The 24736-nt window shown below is 33.5% G+C and overlaps 2 protein-coding genes across 2 annotated transcripts in view; both read left to right on the forward strand.

Annotated features, from left to right (window-relative positions):
- Positions 1-373: 373 nt before the first annotated feature.
- On the forward strand, positions 374-1565 carry LOC139500538 (uncharacterized). The gene is made up of 2 exons (XM_071289287.1): positions 374-768; positions 1157-1565. The coding sequence occupies exons 1-2, from the start codon at positions 374-376 to the stop codon at positions 1563-1565; spliced, it is 804 nt and encodes a 267-aa protein (XP_071145388.1).
- A 12703-nt stretch (positions 1566-14268) lies between these two features.
- The window catches only part of LOC139501664 (rap1 GTPase-activating protein 1-like), a gene marked incomplete in the record, with an annotated part of 165573 nt that continues 155105 nt past the window's right edge, over positions 14269-24736 (forward strand). Inside the window, 2 exon segments of the mRNA XM_071290808.1 lie at positions 14269-14408; positions 20029-20245.

A 24736-nucleotide genomic window follows, 5' to 3' on the forward strand; every position in this document is an offset into this window, starting at 1 on the left:
GAGTTTGAACAGCGGTATACTACTGTTGCCTTTATATATAAAATGTACATTTCTGTAATAATTTTTTTGAATGTGCAACGTTCCGGTGGAGGATTTCTTTTCAACATTTCAAATATTTGGAATAACTTTATGTAAATACGTTAGCAGTTTAAACTAATCCGTAAAGGGAACACAGCTAGCTGTGTGTATTCCAACGCTGGAGGATTTAGTTTAGTTTACAGATTACAATACACATACACAATTGTATGTGGTGTTCCATAACTGGAAGGATATCCATGCAATAGAAGAAGAACTCGTCAATCAGATACACTCAAGGTGCCGATTTGTCTATGTGCCGAAGTGTCTACAATTTGATAGTGGATCATCTCATACAATGGCGTTCGCAAGTGCGAAAAGTAACATTAAATTAGAAATATTTAAAGAATATTCATCAGATGTCAAAAATATTAACTTTATGGTTGCATGTTCTGATGGTTCTGTGTGGATAGGGGATAATACGAGATCAAAATTACAACATGTCAAACTAACGGAAAATAAAACTGAAGTTATAACAAGTTTAAACACTAACATTTATGGAATAGCAATTACTCATTCAAATAACATTCTCGTTAAGGATTCAACACCAACTAAACTTAGACAAATCAACACTGTGACAGGGGAGATAACTGATTCCATTTATGATATTAAACCATTGAAACCAGTCGGTATCCATGTAACCAGCGATCACAGAGTCATCATAGGAGCCTCCTCTCCATTGAGCACGGGGGGGTCTCTTCCTATATAAAGGTATATACATATGTGCCGCTGGAATGGGTCCCTTTTTTGATCCGTCAAATATATCAATGGGGTGCAATTTTACCGAGGAAATATATCAATAGGTAGTAATTGACCGATTGTGATATATCAATGGGTCATAAATATATGAATGGGTTATGATTTCTCTGTGAAATATATGTATAGGTAGGGATTTCACAATTATTCAATATATCAATGGGGGGTGTTTTTAAAATCCCAGCTGCACACCTGTACCCAAAATCCCATGTTGAGACCCCCCCGTGCCATTGAGCCGGGTAGTGATTGTGCTGGATCAGGAAGGAAAACAGCTAAAGAGATATGAAAATGACAAACATAACAAACGTTTATTTACTTTGCCTAGATATATAACTAGTACCAGTAATGGAAATATATGTGTGGTGGACACATTTGATAGAGATTTCCACGGTAGAGTGGTCGTGTTATCGCCAGGAGGAGACATTCTAGGGACTTACACTGGTCATCCTGACGTCAACACTAAGAAGAAACCATTTAAAGCTTTTGAAATACTTACAACACCATCAGATAATATTGTTGTTACTGATACAGAAAATCACTTATTACATATACTGAGTGACCAAGGACAAATTATTACCTACTACAACCTAAGTGACATGGGGATCTTACGTCCACACTCACTTACTCTGTCTTCAACAGGAACTATCGTAATAGGATGCCTTGAAAAGAAAGCATTTTTCGTTATTTCAGACAAAAAGGCCAAACTTTATGAGTTGGAATATTCTGGATTCTAGTGATTATAGTAAGGAACTCCATCTATATTGTTAGTAAAGCTGAAACTGCCTAAGTACAGTTGATTCAAGAATAAGATTCAGAATTGTACAAAGACCAAATTTATTGCTTCAAGAATAAGATTCAGAATTCGTTTAACAATGGAATATTTGGAAACAATACTGACTAGAACAATATAACTCTACTAAGTGAAAAGTAGTAAATTTTTGTTTTGTTCATATATATATACATATATTTATTATATATACTCTTATTTTATCAATTAAGACAATTTTAAAACAACCACTACCTAAATTGTATTTGTATTTATCTTTATGAAACACTGAATTCTAGACTACCTTCGTAGCCAAGGCTTATTAATGATACACAAACATCAAAAGCATAAAGATCAAACTCAGCCTTTTAAGTCAGGTCTTACTAATTTTCAAAACTGGAACAGAGTACTTCAGACTTCTCTAGAATCCTCAATCTCTGTTAACAATGAAGCTTTATATTATACACAATGAAGCTATATATTATACACAATGAAGCTATAATATATACACAATGAAGCTATGTATTATACACAATGAATAGTTATCAAAAGTACCAGGATTATAATTTAGTACGCCTGACGCGCGTATCGTCTACATAAGACTCATTAGTGACGCTCAAATGGAAATATTTATAAAGCCAAACACGTACCAAGTTGAAGAGCAGTGAGGATCCAAAATTCCAAAAAGGTTGTGCCAAATACGGCTAAGGCAATTTATGCCTGGAATAAGAAAATCCTTAGTTTTTCGAAAAAATTCAGTTTTGTAAACAGGAAATTTATAAAAATGACCACATGACTGATATTCATGTCAACACCGAAATGTTAACTACTGGGCTGGTGATACCCTCGGGGACGAAACGTCCACCAGCAGTGGCATCGACCCAGTGGTTTAAATAGTTATCAACAGTACCAAGATTATAATTTAGTACGCCAGACGAGCATTTCGTATACATAAGACTCATCAGTGACGCTCAAATCGAAATATTTATAAAGCCAAACAAGTACAAAGTTGAAGAGCAGTGAGGATCCAAAATTCCCAAAAGTTGTGCCAAATACGGCTAAGGTAATTATGCCTGGAATAAGAAAATCCTTAGTTTTTCGAAAAATTCAGTTTTGTAAACAGGAACTTTGTAAAAATGACCACATGATTGATATTCATGTCAACACCGAAATGTTGACTATTGGGCTGGTGATACCCTCGGGGTGAAACGTCCACCAGCAGTGGCATCGACCCAGTGGTTTAAATAGTTATCAAAAGTACCAAGATTATAATTTAGTACGCCAGACGCGCATTTCGTCTACATAAGACTCATCAGTGACGCTCAAATCGAAATATTTATAAAGCCAAACAAGTACAAAGTTGAAGAGCAGTGAGGATCCAAAATTCCAAAAAGTTGTGCCAAATACGGCTAAGGTAATCTATGCCTGGAATAAGAAAAACCTTAGTATTTCGAAAAATTCAGTTTTGTAAACAGGAACTTTATAAAAATGACCACATGATTGATATTCATGTCAACACCGAAATGTTGACTATTGAGCTGGTGATACCCTCGGGGACGAAACGTCCACCAGCAGTGGCATCGACCCAGTAGTTTAAATAGTTATCAAAAGTACCAGGATTATAATTTAGTACGCCAGACGCGCATTTCGTCTACATAAGACTCATCAGTGACACTCAAATGGAAATATTTATAAAGCCAAACAAGTACAAAGTTGAAGAGCAGTGAGGATCCACAATTCCAAAAAGTTGTGCCAAATACGGCTAAGGTAATCTATGCCTGGAATAAGAAAATCCTTAGTTTTTCGAAAAATTCAGTTTTGTAAACAGGAAATTTATAAAAATGACCACATGATTGATATTCATGTCAACACCGAAATGTTAACTACTGGGCTGGTGATACCCTCGTGGACGAAACGTCCACCAGCAGTGGCATCGACCCAGTGGTTTAAATAGTTATCAAAAGTACCAAGATTATAATTTAGTACGCCAGACGCGCATTTCGTATACATAAGACTCATCAGTGACGCTCAAATCGAAATATTTATAAAGCCAAACAAGTACAAAGTTATATATACACAATGAAGCTATATAATATACACAATGAAGCTATATACTATTATACACAATGGAGCTATGTATTATACACAATGAAGCTTTGTATTATACAAAATTAAGCTATTTATACACAATGAAGTAACATGAAGCTCTGTATACACAATGAAGTAACATGAAGCTATGTATACACTAGGAAGTTACATAAAGCTATGTATACACAATGCAGTAACATGAAGCTATGTATACACAATGAAGTAACATGAAGCTATGTATACACAATGAAGAAACATGAAGCTATGTATACACAATGAAGTAACATGAAGCTATGTATACACACAATGAAGTAACACGAAGCTATGTATACACAATGAAGAAACATGAAGCTATGTATACGCAATGAAGTAACATGTGAAGCTATGTATACACACAATGAAGTAACATGAAGCTATGTATACACAATGGAGTAACATGAAGCTATATATAAACACAATGAAGTAACATGAAGCTATGTATACACAATGAAGTAACATGAAGCTATATATACACACAATGAAGTAACATGAAGCTATATATACACACAATGAAGTAACATGAAATGAATATATATATATATATACAATATACACAATGAAGCTATATATTATACACAATGCTGCTATATATACACAATGAAGCTATATATACACAATAAAGCTATATATACACAATGAAGCTATATATTGTACAGTATTTTTGTCCATCTGACGAGTTACACCTTTTTCAACTGAGTTTTATAGTAATTTTTATGTTGTACTGTTATACCACTGTCCCAGGTTAGGGGGAGGGTTGGGATCCCGCTAACATGTTTAACCCCGCCACATTCTGTATGTATGTGCCTGTCCCAAATCAGGAGCATGTAATTCAGTGGTTGTCATTTGTTTATGTGTTACATATTTGTTTTTCGTTGATTTTTTGTACATAAATAAGGCTGTTAGTTTTCTCGTTTGAATTGTTTTACATTGTCATTTCAGGGCCAATTATAGCTGACTATGCGGTATGGGCTTTGCTCATTGTATGGGCCGTACAGTGACCTATAGTTGTTAATTTCTGTGTCATTTTGGTCTTTTGTGGAGAGTTGTCTCATTTGCAATCATACCACATCTTCTTTTTATACGACTGCCAAAAAAATTTGCGGTCATATATTGGTATGACGTTGGTGTCGTCGTCATCCGCAGACACATTGGTTTTCGCACAAGAACTTTAGTTTAAGTGAATGGATCTCTATGAAATTTTGACGGGACGTATTATGGTATACAAATGTCCGGTGTCCGTCCGTCTGTCTGTCTGTCCGTCCGTTCGTCCGTCTGTCCGGCGTAAACATGTCGCACCATAACTTAAGAACGACTTATCCAAATTTCATGAAACTTAACATAGTTGTTTCTTATGATGGTCAAATGATCTGTATACTTTTTGGTGAATAAAGGTTAAAACTTTTTGAGTTACAGCACTTTGTAACTAAAACATGTCGCGCCCTATCTCAAAAATAATTTATGATTATTGCTTAAAACTTTACACACTTCTTTGTTACATGTATATTAATCTAAAGATCTGTATACTTTTTGGTTTTGATTCAAAATTTTATTTTAGTGATATTTAGTTTTTTGTAAAAAAAAAAAACCAGGGTGGAGGGTTTCCCGCCGTGTCTCAAAAACAATATATGGTTATTGCTTAAAACCTTCTCAGAAACTATTTATGATTATTGCATAAAACTTCCACACAAGACGTCGGGCATATCATGCGCTCATGGCGCAGCTGTTTATTTTACATGTCGCGCCGTATCTCAAAAATAATTTATGATTATTGCTTGAAACTTTACACACTTCTTTGTTATATTAATCTAAAGATCTGTATACTTTATGGTTTTGATTCAAAATTTTATTTTAGTGATATTTAGTTTTTTGTAAAAAAAAGCAGGGTTGGGGGTTTCACATGTCCCGCCGTGTCTCAAAAACAATATATGGTTATTGTTTAAAACTTTCTAAGAAACTATTTATGATTATTGCATAAAACTTCCACACAAGACGTCAGGCGTATCATGCGCTCATGGCCCAGCTGTTTATTTTCACATGTTGCACTGTATCTCAAAAACGATTTATGATTATGACTTAAAACTTTAAACACTTCTTAGTTATATTAATCTCAATATCTGTATACTTTTTGGTGATGATTGAAAATTTCATTTTTGAGTTATTAGTATTTTGTAAAAAAGGGGGAGTTTTTTTTACATGTGCCGTATCTCAAAAACGATTTATGATTATTGCTTAAAACTTTACTCATTTCTTTATTATATTAATCTAATCTAAAGATCTTTATACTATTTGGTGATGATTCAAAATTTTATTTTTGAGTTATTGAGTATTTTGTAAAACAGGGGAGGTTTTTTTTACATGTCTCGCTGTATCTCAAAAATAATTTATGATTATTGCTTTAAACTTTACACACTTCTTTGTTATATTAATCAAAAGATCTGTATACTTTTTTGGTTTTGATTTAAAATTTTATTTTAGTAATATTTAGTTTTTTGTAAAAAAAAAACAGGGTGGGGGGTTTCACATGTCTCGCCGTGTCTCAAAAACAATATATGGTTATTGCTAAAAAATTTCTCAGAAACTATTTATGATTATTGCATAAGACTTCCACACAAGATGTCAGGCGTATCATGCGCTCATGGCACAGCTGTTTATTGTAGCTTTCAGACAATAACTTGTGTTTTAGTGTATGGATCTCGCTGACATTGTACCACAAGGTTCCATATCACTAAGGGAGTTCTGGGCTTCATTGTAGAAATTAGGGGCCAAAAAAGGGGCAAAAAACAAGCATTTTTCTAGTTTCATGACAATAAATTGTGTGTAAGTGTATGGATCTTTCTGAAATTGAACTACAAGGTTCCATATCACAAAGGGAAAGCTGGAATTGAGTTTGGGGGTAATGAATCATGAGGGGGTTCAAAAATTTAGGGGGGAGGGATTTTTCCTTCTTTTTTTTTAGTTTTTTCCTTTTTTAGCTCACCTGGCCCGAAGGGCCAAGTGAGCTTTTCTCATCACTTGGCGTCCGTCGTCCGTCGTCGTTAACTTTTACAAAAATCTTCTCCTCTAAAACTACTGGGCCAAATTAAACCAAACTTGGCCACAATCATCATTGGGGTATCTAGTTTAAAAAATGTGTGGCGTGACCCGGCCAACCAACCAAGATGGCCGCCATGGCTTAAAATAGAACATAGGGGTAAAATGCAGTTTTTGGCTTATAACTCAAAAACCAAAGCATTTAGAGCAAATTTGACATGGGGTAAAATTGTTTATCAGGTCAAGATCTATCTGCCCTCAAATTTTCAGATGAATTCAACAACCCGTTGTTGGGTTGCTGCCCCTGAATTGGTAATTTTAGGGAATTTTTGCTGTTTTTGGCTATTATCTTGAATATTATTATAAATAGAGATAAACTGTAAACAGCAATAATGTTCAGCAAAGTAAGATTTACAAATAAGTCAACATGACCAAAATGGTCAGTTGACCCCTTTAGGAGTTATTGACCTTTATAGTCAATTTTTAACCATTTTTCGTAAATCTTAGTAATCTTTTACAAAAATCTTCTCCTCTGAAACTACTGGGCCAAATTAATCCAAACTTGGCCACAATCATCTTTGGAATATCTAGTTTAATAAATGTGTGGCGTGACCCGGCCAATCAACCAAGATGGCCACCATGGCTAAAAATAGAACATAGGGGTAAAATGCAGTTTTTGGCTTATAACTCAAAAACCAAAGCATTAAGAGCAAATCTGACAGAGGTAAAAGTGTTTATCAGGTCAAGATCTACCTGTCCTGAAATTTTCAGATGAATCGAATAACCTGTTGTTGGGTTGCTGCCCCTGAATTGGTAATTTTAAGGAAATTTTGCTGTTTTTGGTTATTATCTTGAATATTATTATAGATAGAGATAAACGGTACACAGCAATAATGTTCAGTAAAGTAAGATTTACAAATAAGTCAGCATGACCAAAATGGTCAGTTGACCCCTGAAGGAGTTATTGCCCTTTATAGTCAATTTTTAACCACTTTTTCGTAAATCTTAGTAATATTTTACAAAAATCTTCTTCTCTGAAACTACTGGGCCAAATTAAACTAAGCTTTGCCACAATCATCATTGGGGTAATTTGTTTAAAAAATATGTGGCGTGACCAGGCCAATCAACCAAAATGGCTGCAACGGCTAATAATAGAACATAGGGGTAAAATGCAGTTTTTGGCTTATAACTCAAAAACCGAAGCATTAAGAGAAAATCTAACAGGGTTTAATTGTTTATCAGGTCAAGATCTATCTGCCCTGATGTTTTCACATGGATCGGACAACCCGTTGTTAGGTTACTGTCCTGAATTGGTAATTTTAAGGAAATTTTGCCATTTTTTGTTATTATCTTGGATATTATTATAGATAGAGATAAACTGTATACAGCAATAACGTTCAGCAAAATAAGATCTACAAATAAGTTTACATGACCAAAATAGTCAATTGACCCCTTAAGGAGTTATTGCCCTTTATAGTTAATTTTTAACATTTTTAATAAATTTTTGTAAATTTGTAGAAAATATTTTCCACTGTAATTACTGGGCTAAGTTCATTATAGACAGAGATATTTGTAGCAACAAGAATGTTCAGTAAAGTAAGATCTACAAACACATCACTGTCACCAAAACACAATTATGTCATGAATTTATCCGTGTCCATTATTTAATATGCACAAGACCAAGGTGAGCGACACAGGCTCTTTCGAGCCTCTAGTTTAGATAATTCACCACATTTATTTTGTGCCAGAAACCTATATTATGTCAAAAATTTGATCACAATCCAAATTCAGACAGTATCAAGCTTGAATATTGTGTCCAAACTTGCACCAACTGTTCAGGGTTCGACCTCTGCGGTCGTATCAGGCTGCACTCAGTGAAGCATTTTATTTCATATAGCTATATATATAGATTATACAGTGTAACTATATATTATACAGTGCAGAATCCTGAAGGAAATTTCTTTTTGAAAGGTGTATTTATTGATTAAATAGATTTTGTGTGGATTCAGTAGTGAACTCTTTCTTTCATAGATCTCCTATAATAGATCTATAATACAATTGTACCCTGTATGATAAGATTAATAAGACAGCATTTGAATGCTTCATATATTTATTAGAATATCTTAGGAAGCTACATGTACCATTTGATTTTTATGGAAAAGGGGGGGGGGGGTAACCTCTGTCCTGCCCTTTTAGTTTTTTCACTTTATTTTCCTCAGAGATCAGTATTTTTGTAATTTTACTTTTTATGTCCTGCCTTTTTAGCTCACCTGGCCCATAGGGCCAAGTGAGCTTTTCTCAACCCTTTGCGTCTGTCGTCGTCCATCGTCGTCGTCGTCCGTTGTCGTTAGCTTTTACAAAAATCTTCTCCTCTGAAACTACTGGGCCAAATTTAACCATACTTGGCCACAATCATCATTGGGGTATCTAGTTACAAAAATGTGGGGCGTGACCCGGCCAACTAACCAAGATGGCCATCATGGTTAAAAATAGAACATAGGGGTAAAATGTAGATTTTGGCTTATAACTCTGAAACCAAAGCATTTAGAGCAAATCTGACACTGGGGTAAAATTGTTTATCAGGTGAAGATCTCTCTGCCCTGAAATTTTTAGACGAATCGGACAACCGGCTGTTGGGTTGCTGCCCTGGAATTGGCAATTTTAAGGAAATTATACAGTTTTTGCGCTATTATCTTGAATATTATTATAGATAGAGATAATCTGTAAACAGCAATAATGTTCAGCAAAGTAAGATCAACAAATAAGTCAATATGACTAAAATGGTCAGTTGACCCCTTAAGGAGTTATTGCCCTTTATAGTCATTTTTTACCAATTTTTCGTAATTTTTTCTAATCTTTTACAAAAATCTTGTCCTCTAAAACTACTGGTCCAAATTTAACCATACTTGGCCATAACCATCATTGAGGTATCTAGTTTAAAAAATTTGTGCTGTGACCCTGCCAACCAATCAAGATGGCCGCCATGGCTACAAATAAAACATGTAAAATGTAGATTTTGGCTTATAACTCTGAAACCAAAGCATTAAGAGCAAATCTGACAGAGGTATTAAATTGTTTTGCAAGTCAAGATCTATCTGCCCTGAAATTTTCAGATGAATCCAACAACTGGTTGTTGGGTTGCTGCCCCTGAATTGGAAATTTTTAAGGAAATTTTGCTGTTTTGGTTATTATCTTGAATATTATTATAGAAAGAGATAAACTGTAAACAGCAATAATTTTCAGCAAAGTACATAAAGCAACATGACCAAAAAGGTCAGTTGACCCCTTAAGGAGTTATTGTCCTTTATAGTCAATTTTTTATAATTTTGTAAATTTTGTAAATTTTGTAAATTTTTGTAAATTTTAACAAAATATTTTCCTCTGTAACTAACATGACTAATGGGCCAAGTTCATTATAAATTGAGATAATTGTAAGAAGCAAGAATGTTCAGTAAAGAAAGATCTACAAACACATCACCATCACCAAAACACAATTTTGTCATGAATCCATCTGTGTCCTTTGTTTAATATGCACATAGACCAAGGTGAGATAAGATAAGATAAGATAATTGTATTAACCAATCATGGTGCCCAAAATTTGAGCTATACAATCAAATGAATTACAAAATAAAGCACAGAAAATGATTAGAATGATTAAAGTACATTTAAACAAAAAAACCACATGAATACACATTTACACTAATTAACCTGATATAAACCAAGTTATTGACAAAACATAGTTGTTTTGGGTGCCACTGTGAGGTGAGCGACACAGGCTCTTATTAGAGCCTCTAGTTTATTAGTGTATATTGTTTTACATAAATTGACGTCATTCCTTTTTTTTTTTTACCTCAAAACGTCTGTTCTGCCTTTTTTTTCAAATTTCATCAAACAGTGCATTCTCAGTAGTAATTGTACATGGATACAAACTGAAAAACACCAATTTATACATTTTTCATACCTAAAATGACTATATGTGCATATTTGAGGGTCTATTTATGTATCATCACTGACTATAAGGGGTATTATTTCAAATGAGGGTTTACCTTGAAAGGGGGTCTGCAAATTGAAGTTCCAGTCAAATTCATGGTTTATTCTAAATTTCCCAATTTGATAAAAATGGCGCATATTTTCCCAATAAAAAAGGATAGACAGGTAGTTTTGAAAAAAGGCAACAATATCACTGATATACCCAAGGTTAAGATAAGGGATTTTGACGAAATTTGACTAAATCAGCTGGATTTCAACCAAATTAAGGACCAGGAAACATAGAGCGCAGGCGTCGGCAAACTTAATATTCAAATAAGACATGTGAAATGTCTTCACAAATATAATTTTACAAGATCTTTGTTGTTGACGTACATGCGCTCTATGTTTCCTGTCCAATAATCAATGGAAATTTACCCATTTTCATTGAATTTTCCTGAAAAACAATATGAGTACAATTTGTGACGTCATAATGAAACGCAGAAACGTAAAATATTCAACAAAATGGCTTATTTCCTATCTAGTCATTGTATTAGCTATAATTTATTGTGATATTTGTTAATAAATCAGAATTTGAAATTTAAGCTAAAAAACAGGGCCATTTTAGAACCTTACCTTTCACGAGTTGGTTGACTGGAATAAGCGTTTCACAAATGATATCAGATATGTTCCTTACGTGGTAACTACAATCCCCTTCCCTTTCATGAATGTGACCTACGGAATTAGACTATTTACCAGATTTGCTATCACATAAACAACCTGACGGGTGCCACATGTGGAGCAGGATCTGCTTACCCTTTCAGAGCACCTGAGATCACCCCTAGTTTTTGGTGGGGTTCGTGTTGTTTATTCTTTAGTTTTCTATGCTGTGTCATGTGTACTATTGTTTATTTGTTTGTCTTTTTCATTTTTAGTCATGGCGTTGTCAGTTTATTTTAGTTGAGTTTGACTGTCCCTCTTTTTTTTTTAATTCTTGTTTTAATATAACATATTTATCCCTCATCATTACAAACATATCGTCATACAAATTTATACAATAACAACAGGATTTGGAAACAAGCTGTACAAATATAGCTTATATTATTGAATTTTATCATGTAATTGATAGGAAAGTCTTAAAGATGTAAATGATTTCAAATAAATTGACTGCATCAAATCTTTTTTTTTATAAATTGAGTTATCTCCCATGTGTGCTCGTATGAATACTTTGTAAAATGCAACTAACACGAGATATAAATATAAGATATATTTTGCTAATCAAATCCCCTGGTTTCATTAGCAATTAACAACACAGGGAGGAACCTTAGCGTCATTGTTGTAGCGCTAAGGGACATTGTTCACAACCAGTAATGAAATAAAATATTTAAAGTTGAAAAAAGAAAAAAAAAAGAGTTATCTCCCATTATACTCATCAGATACAAACAATTTATTTCATATTTATCATATCAGGGTAGCCTTTTAGAGAAACTCTACAGTATGGTTTTTTGTCGAGCCTGCAACTTTTGTTGCAGAAAGCTCGACATAGGGATAGTGATCCGGCGGCGGCGGCGTTAGCTCACTTCTTAAAAGCTTTATATTTTAGAAGGTGGAAGACCTGGATGCTTCATACTTTGTATATAGATGCTTCATGTTACGAAGTTTCCGTCAGTCACATGTCCAATGTCCTTGACCTCATTTTCATGGTTCAGTGACCACTTGAAAAAAAAGTTCAAATTTTTTGTAATGTTGAATTCTCTCTTATTCTAAGTAATACGATAACTATATTTGATATGTGCGTACCTTGCAAGGTCCTCATGTCTGTCAGACAGTTTTCACTTGACCTCGACCTCATTTCATGGATCAGTGAACAAGGTTAAGTTTTGGTGGTCAAGTCCATATCTCAGATACTATAAGCAATAGGGCTAGTATATTCAGTGTATTGAAGGACTGTAAGGTGTACATGTCCAACTGGCAGGTGTCATCTGACCTTGACCTCATTTTCATGGTTCAGTGGTTATAGTTAAATTTTTGTGTTTTGGTCTGTTTTTCTCATACCATATGCAATAGGTCTACTATATTTGTTGTATGGAATGATTGTTAAGTGTACATGTCTAGCGTGCAGATGTCATGTGACCTTGACCTCATTTTCATGGTTCAGTGGTCAAAGTTAAGTTTTTGAGTTTTGGTCTTTTTATCTAATGCTATATGCCATAGGTCAACTATATTTGGTGTATGGAAATATTTTATGATCTTTATGTCAGTCGTGCAGGTTTCATTTAACAGTGACTTCATTTTCACGGTTCATTGCACAGTGTTAAGTTTTTGTGTTTTGGTCTATTTTTCTTAAACTATAAGTAATGTGTCAACTATATATGTTGTATAGAAGCATTGTTAGCTGTACCATTCTGCCTGGCATGGTTCATCTGACCTGGACCTCTTTTTCAAGGTTCATGCATTGGTCTTTGTTTAGTTATCTTGGTTAATGTTAAGTTTATGTGACAGTTGTAATAAAGCTTAGCTTTATACTTAGGACTATCAACATAATATCAATGATTAGTATAGAAGGCGAGACATTTCAGCGTGTGCACTCTTGTTTCTCATAGTTGAAGGCTGTACAATGATCTATAATTGTTTTATCTTCATCATCAGAAATAAGTTGGATATATAGTTGTCTGGGCGACAATCATACCATGTGACACATCCATATTTTGACAGTTGTTGTATCTATTCGTTTGATGTGTTTGAGCTTTTGATTAGAGACTTTCCTTTTTAAATTTTCCTTGGAGAACAGTATTTTTATGATTCTACTTTTTATAGTGGTTTAATATATTTATGGTTTTCAAGCAGAACTTCTGTATTATATATACAGTAATAGTGCATATTACTAAAGGTGTCCACATATTCACGATTTTTAATTTATTTTTTTTTAAATTTTCCACAAATGACAGGCTGTTAAACTATGGTCTTTAATTGTAAAATAAAGCATACAGAGTACATATGAAAAAGAAGATGTGGTATGATTGCCAATGAGACAACTATCCACAAAAGACCAAAATGACACAAACATTAACAACTATAGGTCACTGTACGGCCTTCAACAATGAGCAAAGCCCATACCGCATAGTCAGCTATAATAGGCCCCGATAATGTAAAACAATTTAAACGAGAAAATATGCTTTTTTTCTCAATTTTTTTTTCATTTTGCCTATTTTTGTAAAAACTATAAAAATACTGTAGATATAGAAAGATTTTTTGAAATTAATTTAAAACAAATTATTTTAAAGACAAGATCTACATAGTTTACAATTTTTTTGCTCAAAATGGTCCGTAAACATCTTATTTAAGTTGTTGCCCTTTAATGACAATTCTAACTCAGTTAAGTGTTCTTTCTAACCTTCAAACTATGATAGATAGATATAAATACACTTTAAATAGTTAATCATTAAGACTAGATCAACAAATAAGTATTTTTAAGTAGACTATACAGGAATGGTTGCTCTTAATTGACAATATTTTAACCTGTTTTTTTTTTTTTTGGTGTATTTTAGGCAAAAACTAAAAGAAGGAATAGAGAATATCTCTGAATGAATAACAATCATCTGCAAAAAAAAAGAGACCTTTGTCAAGAATTGTATTATAGTCTCCATAATTGTGCCCATGGTTGAAGATGCACAATTATTAGACCAAGGTGAGCGACAATTATTGCAGATATATAGAGGCATCATAATCACCATGATTGAAGTCGGAGAGGTTGACATCATATATATAAAAAAAGAAGATGTTGTAGGATTGCCAATGAGACAACTCTTTACACGAGACCAAATGACACAGAAATTAACAACTTTATGTCACTGTATGGCCTTCAACAATAAGCAATGCCCATGCCATATAGTCTAAGGCCTCATCTCTGTTCAGTTTTTACCATATATAACTATTCATACTATGTATATTATAGATTGTTTCTTCTGCCCTACCGTTGATAATTATTTATAATGGTTTTCATGGAGATTTTCTGTAACAAAAACAACTCAGTATATAGGAAATTCTTTTAACATATTGGAATGATTAGTTGGAATAAATATATCCTAATTTGACGAGTGAACACTGTATGTGTTACTCAGAAAACGGATTACATGGGGGGGGGAAATCTGTTTATTTGTAATGTATAAAGTACAAACCAATAGACTGTTAATGGCTATAGGTTCAGGACAATTAACAGGCTTCATACATGTTAGTTTTATTGTAGAATCCTTTTTTTAAGTTTTGAATCTTGAAACAGAATCAAGAATCTTTGAAATTAAAACTTATATATATGCTTCTTTCTTAAAATATGCAATATATCATTTTTACAAACATAGATAGAAATCCCATTTGATGTTTTAGTGCTACCATGAAAGAGGGCTTGAATAAAGATAGAAATCCCATTTGATGTTTTAGTGCTACCACGAAAGAGGGTCTGAATAAAGATAGAAATCCCATTTGATGTTTTAGTGCTACCACGAAAGAGGGTCTGAATAAAGATAGAAATCCCATTTGATGTTTTAGTGCTACCACGAAAGAGGGTCTGAATAAAGATAGAAATCTCATTTGATGTTTTAGTGCTACCATGACAGAGGGTCTGAATAAAGATAGAAACCCCATTTGATGTTTTAGTGCTACTATGAAAGAGGGTCTGAATAAAGATAGAAACCCTGTTTGATGTTTTAGTGCTACCATGAAAGAGGGTCTGAATGAAGATAGAAATCCCGTTTGATGTTTTAGTGCTACCATGAAAGAGGGTCTGAATAAAGATAGAACTCGTTTGATGTTTTAGTGCTACCATGAAAGAGGGTCTGAATAAAGATAGAAATCCCATTTGATGTTTTAGTGCTACCATGAAAGAGGGTCTGAATAAAAATAGAAACCCCATTTGATGTTTTAGTGCTACTATGACAGAGGGTCTGAATAAAGATAGAAACCCCATTTGATGTTTTAGTGCTACTATGACAGAGGGTCTGAATAAAGATAGAAACCCCATTTGATGTTTTAGTGCTACTATGACAGAGGGTCTGAATAAAGATAGAAATCCCATTTGATGTTTTAGTGCTACTATGACAGAGGGTCTGAATAAAGATAGAAACCCCATTTGATGTTTTAGTGCTACTATGACAGAGGGTCTGAATAAAGATAGAAATCCCATTTGATGTTTTAGTGCTACTATGACAGAGGGTCTGAATAAAGATAGAAATCCCATTTGATGTTTTAGTGTTACCATGAAAGAGGGTCTGTATAAAGATAGAAACCCCATTTGATGTTTTAGTGCTACTATGACAGAGGGTCTGAATAAAGATAGAAATCCCATTTGATGTTTTAGTGCTACTATGACAGAGGGTCTGAATAAAGATAGAAATCCCATTTGATGTTTTAGTGCTACTATGACAGAGGGTCTGAATAAAGATAGAAATCCCATTTGATGTTTTAGTGTTACCATGAAAGAGGGTCTGTATAAAGATAGAAATCCCATTTGATGTTTTAGTGTTACCATGAAAGAGGGTCTGTATAAAGATAGAAACCCCATTTGATGTTTTAGTGCTACTATGACAGAGGGTCTGAATAAAGATAGAAATCCCATTTGATGTTTTAGTGCTACTATGACAGAGGGTCTGAATAAAGATAGAAATCCCATTTGATGTTTTAGTGTTACCATGAAAGAGGGTCTGTATAAAGATAGAAACCCCATTTGATGTTTTAGTGCTACTATGACAGAGGGTCTGAATAAAGATAGAAATCCCATTTGATGTTTTAGTGCTACTATGACAGAGGGTCTGAATAAAGATAGAAATCCCATTTGATGTTTTAGTGCTACTATGACAGAGGGTCTGAATAAAGATAGAAATCCCATTTGATGTTTTAGTGCTACTATGACAGAGGGTCTGAATAAAGATAGAAATCCCATTTGATGTTTTAGTGCTACTATGACAGAGGGTCTGAATAAAGATAGAAATCCCATTTGATGTTTTAGTGCTACTATGACAGAGGGTCTGAATAAAAATAGAAACCCCATTTGATGTTTTAGTGCTACTATGACAGAGGGTCTGAATAAAGATAGAAATCCCATTTGATGTTTTAGTGTTACCATGAAAGAGGGTCTGTATAAAGATAGAAATCCCATTTGATGTTTTAGTGTTACCATGAAAGAGGGTCTGTATAAAGATAGAAACCCCATTTGATGCTTTAGTGCTACTATGACAGAGGGTCTGAATAAAGATAGAAATCCCATTTGATGTTTTAGTGCTACCATGAAAGAGGGTCTGAATAAAGATAGAAATCCCATTTGATGTTTTAGTGCTACTATGACAGAGGGTCTGAATAAAGATAGAAACCCCATTTGATGTTTTAGTGCTACTATGACAGAGGGTCTGAATAAAGATAGAAATCCCATTTGATGTTTTAGTGCTACTATGACAGAGGGTCTGAATAAAGATAGAAATCCCATTTGATGTTTTAGTGCTACTATGACAGAGGGTCTGAATAAAGATAGAAATCCCATTTGATGTTTTAGTGTTACCATGAAAGAGGGTCTGTATAAAGATAGAAACCCCATTTGATGTTTTAGTGCTACTATGACAGAGGGTCTGAATAAAGATAGAAATCCCATTTGATGTTTTAGTGCTACTATGACAGAGGGTCTGAATAAAGATAGAAATCCCATTTGATGTTTTAGTGCTACTATGACAGAGGGTCTGAATAAAGATAGAAATCCCATTTGATGTTTTAGTGTTACCATGAAAGAGGGTCTGTATAAAGATAGAAACCCCATTTGATGTTTTAGTGCTACTATGACAGAGGGTCTGAATAAAGATAGAAATCCCATTTGATGTTTTAGTGCTACTATGACAGAGGGTCTGAATAAAGATAGAAATCCCATTTGATGTTTTAGTGCTACTATGACAGAGGGTCTGAATAAAGATAGAAATCCCATTTGATGTTTTAGTGTTACCATGAAAGAGGGTCTGTATAAAGATAGAAATCCCATTTGATGTTTTAGTGTTACCATGAAAGAGGGTCTGTATAAAGATAGAAACCCCATTTGATGTTTTAGTGCTACTATGACAGAGGGTCTGAATAAAGATAGAAACCCCATTTGATGTTTTAGTGCTACTATGACAGAGGGTCTGAATAAAGATAGAAACCCCATTTGATGTTTTAGTGCTACTATGACAGAGGGTCTGAATAAAGATAGAAATCCCATTTGATGTTTTAGTGTTACCATGAAAGAGGGTCTGAATAAAGATAGAAATCCCATTTGATGTTTTAGTGCTACTATGACAGAGGGTCTGAATAAAGATAGAAACCCCATTTGATGTTTTAGTGCTACTATGACAGAGGGTCTGTATAAAGATAGAAACCCCATTTGATGTTTTAGTGCTACTATGACAGAGGGTCTGAATAAAGATAGAAATCCCATTTGATGTTTTAGTGCTACTATGACAGAGGGTCTGAATAAAGATAGAAATCCCATTTGATGTTTTAGTGCTACCATGAAAGAGGGTCTGAATAAAGATAGAAATCCCATTTGATGTTTTAGTGCTACCATGAAAGAGGGTCTGAATAAAGATAGAAATCCCATTTGATGTTTTAGTGCTACCATGAAAGAGGGTCTGAATGGGGTTGACAGAAGTGCTACCAAGAAAGAGGGTCTAAATGGGGTTGACAGAAGTGCTATCATAAAAGAGTGGGGTTGACAGAAGTGCTACCATGAAAGAGGGTCTGTTCTTGGGGGTCTGAATGGGGTTGACAGAAGTGCTACCAAGAAAGAGGGTCTGAATGGGGTTGACAGAAGTGCTTCCATGAAAGAGGGTCTGAATGGGGTTGACAGAAGTGGTACCATGAAAGAGGGTCTTAATGGGGTTGACAGAAGTGCTACCAAGAAAGAGGGTCTGAATTGGGTTGACAGAAGTGCTACCATGAAAGAGGGTCTGAATGGGGTTGACAGAAGTGCTACCATGATAGAGGGTCTGAATGGGGTTGACAGAAGTGCTACCAAGAAAGAGGGTCTGAATGGGGTTGACAGAAGTGCTACCAAGAAAGAGGGTCTGAATGGGGTTGACAGAAGTGCTACCAAGAAAGAGGGTCTGAATGGGGTTGACAGAATAATCAGTAAAAAGTGCAGAATAAAAGACAACAAATATAAACAACAAAAAAATAGGAAAAAAATACAAATGTCTATTTTGGTCAGTTTATGTTGTTGGTTGGCTATCTTGTTGATGTTTCACTGTGGATATCCATTTATTCATCATTCATCTTATATATATGATATTGGTTGATGACAGCCTTAACCCTATACATATTGACTTTAGTTCAATGTAACAGTTATGCCTGGAACAGATGGCATTAACGTAAAAAGTTCTTATAAAACTTAAGTGTAGTAAAGACATTGTTATTGTAACAGTTTTCATTGACAAGTTGTATTGTCCAAATGATGAAATGTCCACTTAACCATCAGATAATGTCCTGAATAGTCAGTTTTTGCACTTTATTTGTGAAATAATTGATTTTATATTAATAATATTGTCCAAACTTTGAAATTTTAAATTTTGTTCATAGGTATGTTTTGGAATTTTAAAAGTGTGGCGCCCTTTACTGAACTATTATACATTATTTTTGAGGGACCAGAGTTCAATTATACCTATAGAAAAATAAAATAATATTGTCCATTATGAGTACTGCTATATTTTTATAAGCATTAAACCTGTATTTACACTTTATATAGAACAGATATTTTCCAACCTGTTGTCTAAAACAGTTCAATAAGTTAACAGGATGTGGCTGAATACCATTTAATTGAAGTAGAAATGTATTATTGATTAATTTTCTACTCTATTCATCTTTGTATTGAAATACAATGAAAACTTGTAGATACCATAAAATCTGTTGTCTAATGTTTTAAAATATTGTAAAAAACAGGATTTTATGGTAAAACAAATATTTTGCTTTTGCTAATTGATATAAAATAATTAGCTATTTTGAAACTATAATTGTTTCTAAGTTTCATTTGATAGGGTCCCTGGTGTTGAAGATTTAATGAAACACAATTTGTTTTGAAGTTTTAAATAATTAAGAATAGCAAAATAATAGACAATTCTGTATTCGTAGCAGCCGTTGAAATATAAAAATTGAAACAAATACAGAAAAAAGAACAATGCACCAACATTGAACATTTAAGGAAATCTAATTTTCTATTAAAATGGCATTAATCAGTCTGTGAGCAATCTTTACAATTCAATTAAGGAATCAAATCAACGATTTTACAAATTTGATTTTTTCAGAAGATGGGTCAGAGTTCTTGATAATTAAAATCCAGTTGTAACAAGCTATTATATGTTGATGATTGTATTGACAAAGAAAATTGATTTTACTCTCTGATTCTGGGACAGTCATCCAAAGATTAAAATAGAACATTATTCTTTCCCCGAGGATGTAAACAGTGTACATAAAACTCTGGATTAATGATCGTCTGGTATAGGATACTAGTTCTTATGTAAGGTAAATAGGTTTTGGATATGTATACATTGATTTTTGGTTTCAAGACACATTATACATATATACATATATTTTTTTTGTTTTTTAGGGGAATTTTAGGGATGGACAACCTGATATGAATCATAAGTTTAAATAAGATGCATCTGCATTTAGGTTGCATGTTTTATTGATTAATTTTCGTCATATTTTTTGTATCCCATTTTCTATATAACTAGAGAAATACACAGAGACAGATTTAATGGGTGGTAGACCTCCCCCTCTTTATGGAGCTACATTTATGGTGAATCCAGATTTTTAACTTGTTCTACTCTAAACTTTCTTTAGTTCGGGGGCCCCCTTTTTTCAAAATCTTGTTTCCACATTTCGAATTCACCTTAAAAATGTATTTTGAGGACTCATAAAACAAATACAACTATAGTAAAATTTATATGTCTAATTTCAATACAGATTCCTATATATTTCAATAAGTATAAAAGAATTGAAGTCACATACACTGTATAATGCTGTCTTAATTTGATCACCTGATACATGTATAAACCTCAGACATAATTCTAAAAAATATTATATGCATGCAATGATCTTGACATTTAAATGTATCATGAAACAGAATGACACATTTAAAGTTTCCCCCTCCCTAATCTATTGAGAGAGAGAGAGAGATAAGAGTACATGTTGCTGTCAGAAATTAAACAATATGCTGTAAGATCTATAGAGAGAGAGAGAACGAAACATTTAAAGTTTCCTCTCCCTAATCTATTGAGAGAGAGAGAGAGATAAGAGTACATGTTGCTGTCAGAAATTAACTATATGCTGTAAGATCTATAGAGAGAGAGAGAGAACGAAACATTTAAAGTTTCCTCTCCCTAATCTAAATAGAGACAGAGATCAGAAAACATGTTGCTGTCAGAAATTATGCTGTGAGATCTATCAGTCAGTATTAGCTATCCATTCATATCATCACTTCACAGAGGCAACTTTCAAGAGTTTGCTAAATATTTAAAATTGATTCAACATGCTGAAAACTTTCCCATAACTTTACACTGTGATTAAATCATAATTTTGGAGCTTTCTTCCCTCTTCATTAAAGAGTTCCTCTCATTATGGCTTTTAACATTAACTGCTGCTGTTTAATTTTGATGGTGATGCCATCTGTCTGTAAGACTGGAATTCTATTATTCACATGTTTGTCTGTTTGAAATATTGCATGATTATTTTTCTCAAGGTAAGATGATTGCATATATTTTCTGTTCAATGTTATTTTTCTCAAGGTAAGATGATTGCATATATTTTCTGTTCAATGTTATTTTTCTCAAGGTAAGATGATTGCATATATTTTCTGTTCAATGTGAATGATGATGTTTTGATATCAATTTCTTTACAGCAAATTAATAATTATGTCAAAGTTATACTAAATGATATATATGTTTGTAGAAAATTGAAAATTGAAACAAAATATCACAGAATAAAGAAATAAATTATAAATATAAGATAAATTCCAATGAGACAGCAGCCCAGGGCTGAAACACAGAAATATATACCATAAGACATCTTGTGACTGTAAAAGTTGAGTTTGTGAGTCCAAATACCCTCTTTTGGAAATTCCTGCCTATGGGCCTGTGTTGAGTGACCAAAATTTACTATGCAGTATGGGTTTTGCTCATTGTTAATTGCTGTCTTCTGAATCCTGATAGAGAGTTGTCTCATTGGCAATCATACAGCATCTTTTTATTTTTAGCTCATCTGGCCTAGTGAGCTTTTCTCATCACTTGGTGTCCATAGTCCAACAGCATCTGTTAACTTTTACAAAAAAATATCTCTTCTGAAACTACTGGGCCAAATTTAACCAACTTATTCACAATCAAAATTGTGGTATTGATATCTAGTTTTTGTTGAGTCTGAGAGTTTTGTCGCAGAGAGCTTGACATAGGGCTAGTGATCCGGAGGTGAAGGTTATGCGGTAACAGCAGCATTAACCAACTTCTTAAAAGCATTATATTTTAGAATCATATCTTCATATTTTGACTTACATCTAGAAATTGACAATGAGGGTCGGTTGAAAACAAAACTTTACGACAAAAGAGATGATTTCAGCTTTCCAATTGTGAACTTTCCATTTCTAAGTAGCAACATTCCAGCAGCACCTGCATACGGGGTATATATCTCCCAATTGATACGATATTCCCGTGCTTGCATTTCCTATCATGATTTTCTTGATAGAGGGTTACTGCTCACAAGGAAGCTATTAAACCAAGAGTTCCAAATGGTGAAGTTGAAATCATCCCTTCATAAATTTTATATATTTATATTTTATATTTCTATGTTGTGTCATGTGTACTATTGTTTTTCTGTTTGTCTTTTACATTTTTAGCCATGGCGTTGTCAGTTTGTTTTAGATTTATGAGTTTGACTGTCCCTTTGGTATCTTTCGTCCCTCTTTTAGAAGGGTTTTGAGTTGTGGGTCTTTTTACTAATACTATATGCAATAGGTCAACTATATTTGGTGTATGGAAATATTTTATGATCTTTTTGTTAGTCGCGCAGGTTTTATTTGAACTTGACCTCATTTTCACAGTTCATTGCTCAGTGTCAAGTTTTTGTGTTTTGGTCTGTTTTTCTTAAACTATAAGCAATAGGTCATCTATATTTGTTGTATGGAAGAATTGTTAGCTGTACATGCCTGCCTAGCTTGGTTCATCTGACCTTGACCTCATTTCATGGTTTTTTGGTCAATGTTTAGTTTTCTTGGTTAATGTTAAGTTTATGTGACAGTTATAATAAAGTTTTATATTTAAGACTAATTAACAACATAATATCAATGAAAAGTAAAGAAGGCGAGACATTTCAGTGTGTACACTCTTATGTCAATGTGTCCAATGATCCTGCGATAAACTTAAGACTGCAAAAATGATCAGCAAGACAATTAAGTTCTTCAAATAGGTCTGTATGGTCAAAATCATAAGTCTACTTCTTATTATTAAAGTTTTTTGCCTTTTGTGAATATAGTCTGTGAGAAGACTGAAGTGAGTGCTTTTACCCCCATTGTGTTTTAGGCAAAAACTAAAGAGTTACGAAAAAAAAGACCAAATCTTCAGCAATACAAGATCAATAAAAACAGATTTTTGTCATGAATTCTATTCTTGTCTTCAATGTTGGAGAGTGTCCTTTCTTCGATAAGCACATAGACCAAGGTGAGCGACACAAGAGCCTCTAGTTAAGTTATCAATTAAAAATAATTTTCTTTGATTCAGAATTTAGATCAATCTGTCAAAAGATTGGTGCAGGCTAATATTTAAGGGGCAGCTGGGAAAAGTCTATACAAATTAATCTTGATAAACCCAAGTAGAAATTACTTATATTTTACTATATTCTAACTTCTCATTAACCTTCTCTCATTTCAACCTCAGAAACATTCTGATTGAGGAACATAATTATCTTTAATCTATTAAACAGATAAGATACAACAAGTTATTCCTTTGTCTAATCATAATTTTGTTTATGTAAGATGTTAAATATTTTAGTGCAGATCAAATTAATAAATTACTATAGTTTATTTTTCATTCATAAACTATAATTATTTTCATGAATGAAAGTTTTGTAATTTTCCCACAGAGTAAGGGTAACAGTTGTTACTATAATGATAAGTTTTACACCTGTTATTCCCTTGTGATGTATTTATGTGCTGTGTAAGTAGCAGCATTAGGTTTTTGAGAAGGAAATATCTTTGATATATTTTTGCATGTCAGATAGTTATGATGATAATTCTTTTAATGCTTAAGGTCATTGCAGAGAACTGTAATAATTTATCTTGCTTCAAAATGAAACATACAAACTTTTTTTGTCTCATCAGTCAGAATGCCAGACATGGGGATTACAATACAACTGTTACATGCAGCATTAACTAATTTATTTGAAATTTTTTTATTTAAGAAGGTAGAAGACATGGATGCCCACACCTTTAGCCAGGGTGCCCTCAAAACCAAATATCACTGTTAAAGTTAATGTTCTGTTAGAATTGTAACTGTTAAAGTTGAGTATGATTGTATAGACCTCCCCCCCCCCCCTGGAAACTCTTAATGGCTATTGTTGTCATCAGTTTTTATTGGTTAAGCAAAAACCAGAGCACAGACCTTCAGTAGGGAAATTGACAAAAAACAGTTATGACAAGCATAAGTAATGCACAGGGTCCTCAAATGTCTTTGAAATCCTTCAGATTGTGTAAAGTGCAGGTCTCATTAGCTTTTTTTTAAATTTTTGTTAGGGAAAAAAACCAGACATTTACAATTGCTGATGACTGTGATCACTGTTCACTTAAAATGAACTAGTTGTTATAAATGCTCTGTAAATAAAGCCTCAATCTTCTGGCAAAAAAAATATGCAAAAAATGAAATAAATCTTGTCCTTGAATCTATTTTTTTTTTAAATGATTCTCTGAATATGAGATGATGCCATTATTATTACTGTCTGAAGTAGCCTACTTTATAATTAAAGCTAAAC

The sequence above is a fragment of the Mytilus edulis genome, chromosome 13 (genome assembly GCF_963676685.1).
Source record: "Mytilus edulis chromosome 13, xbMytEdul2.2, whole genome shotgun sequence".
NCBI lineage: Eukaryota > Metazoa > Mollusca > Bivalvia > Mytilida > Mytilidae > Mytilus > Mytilus edulis.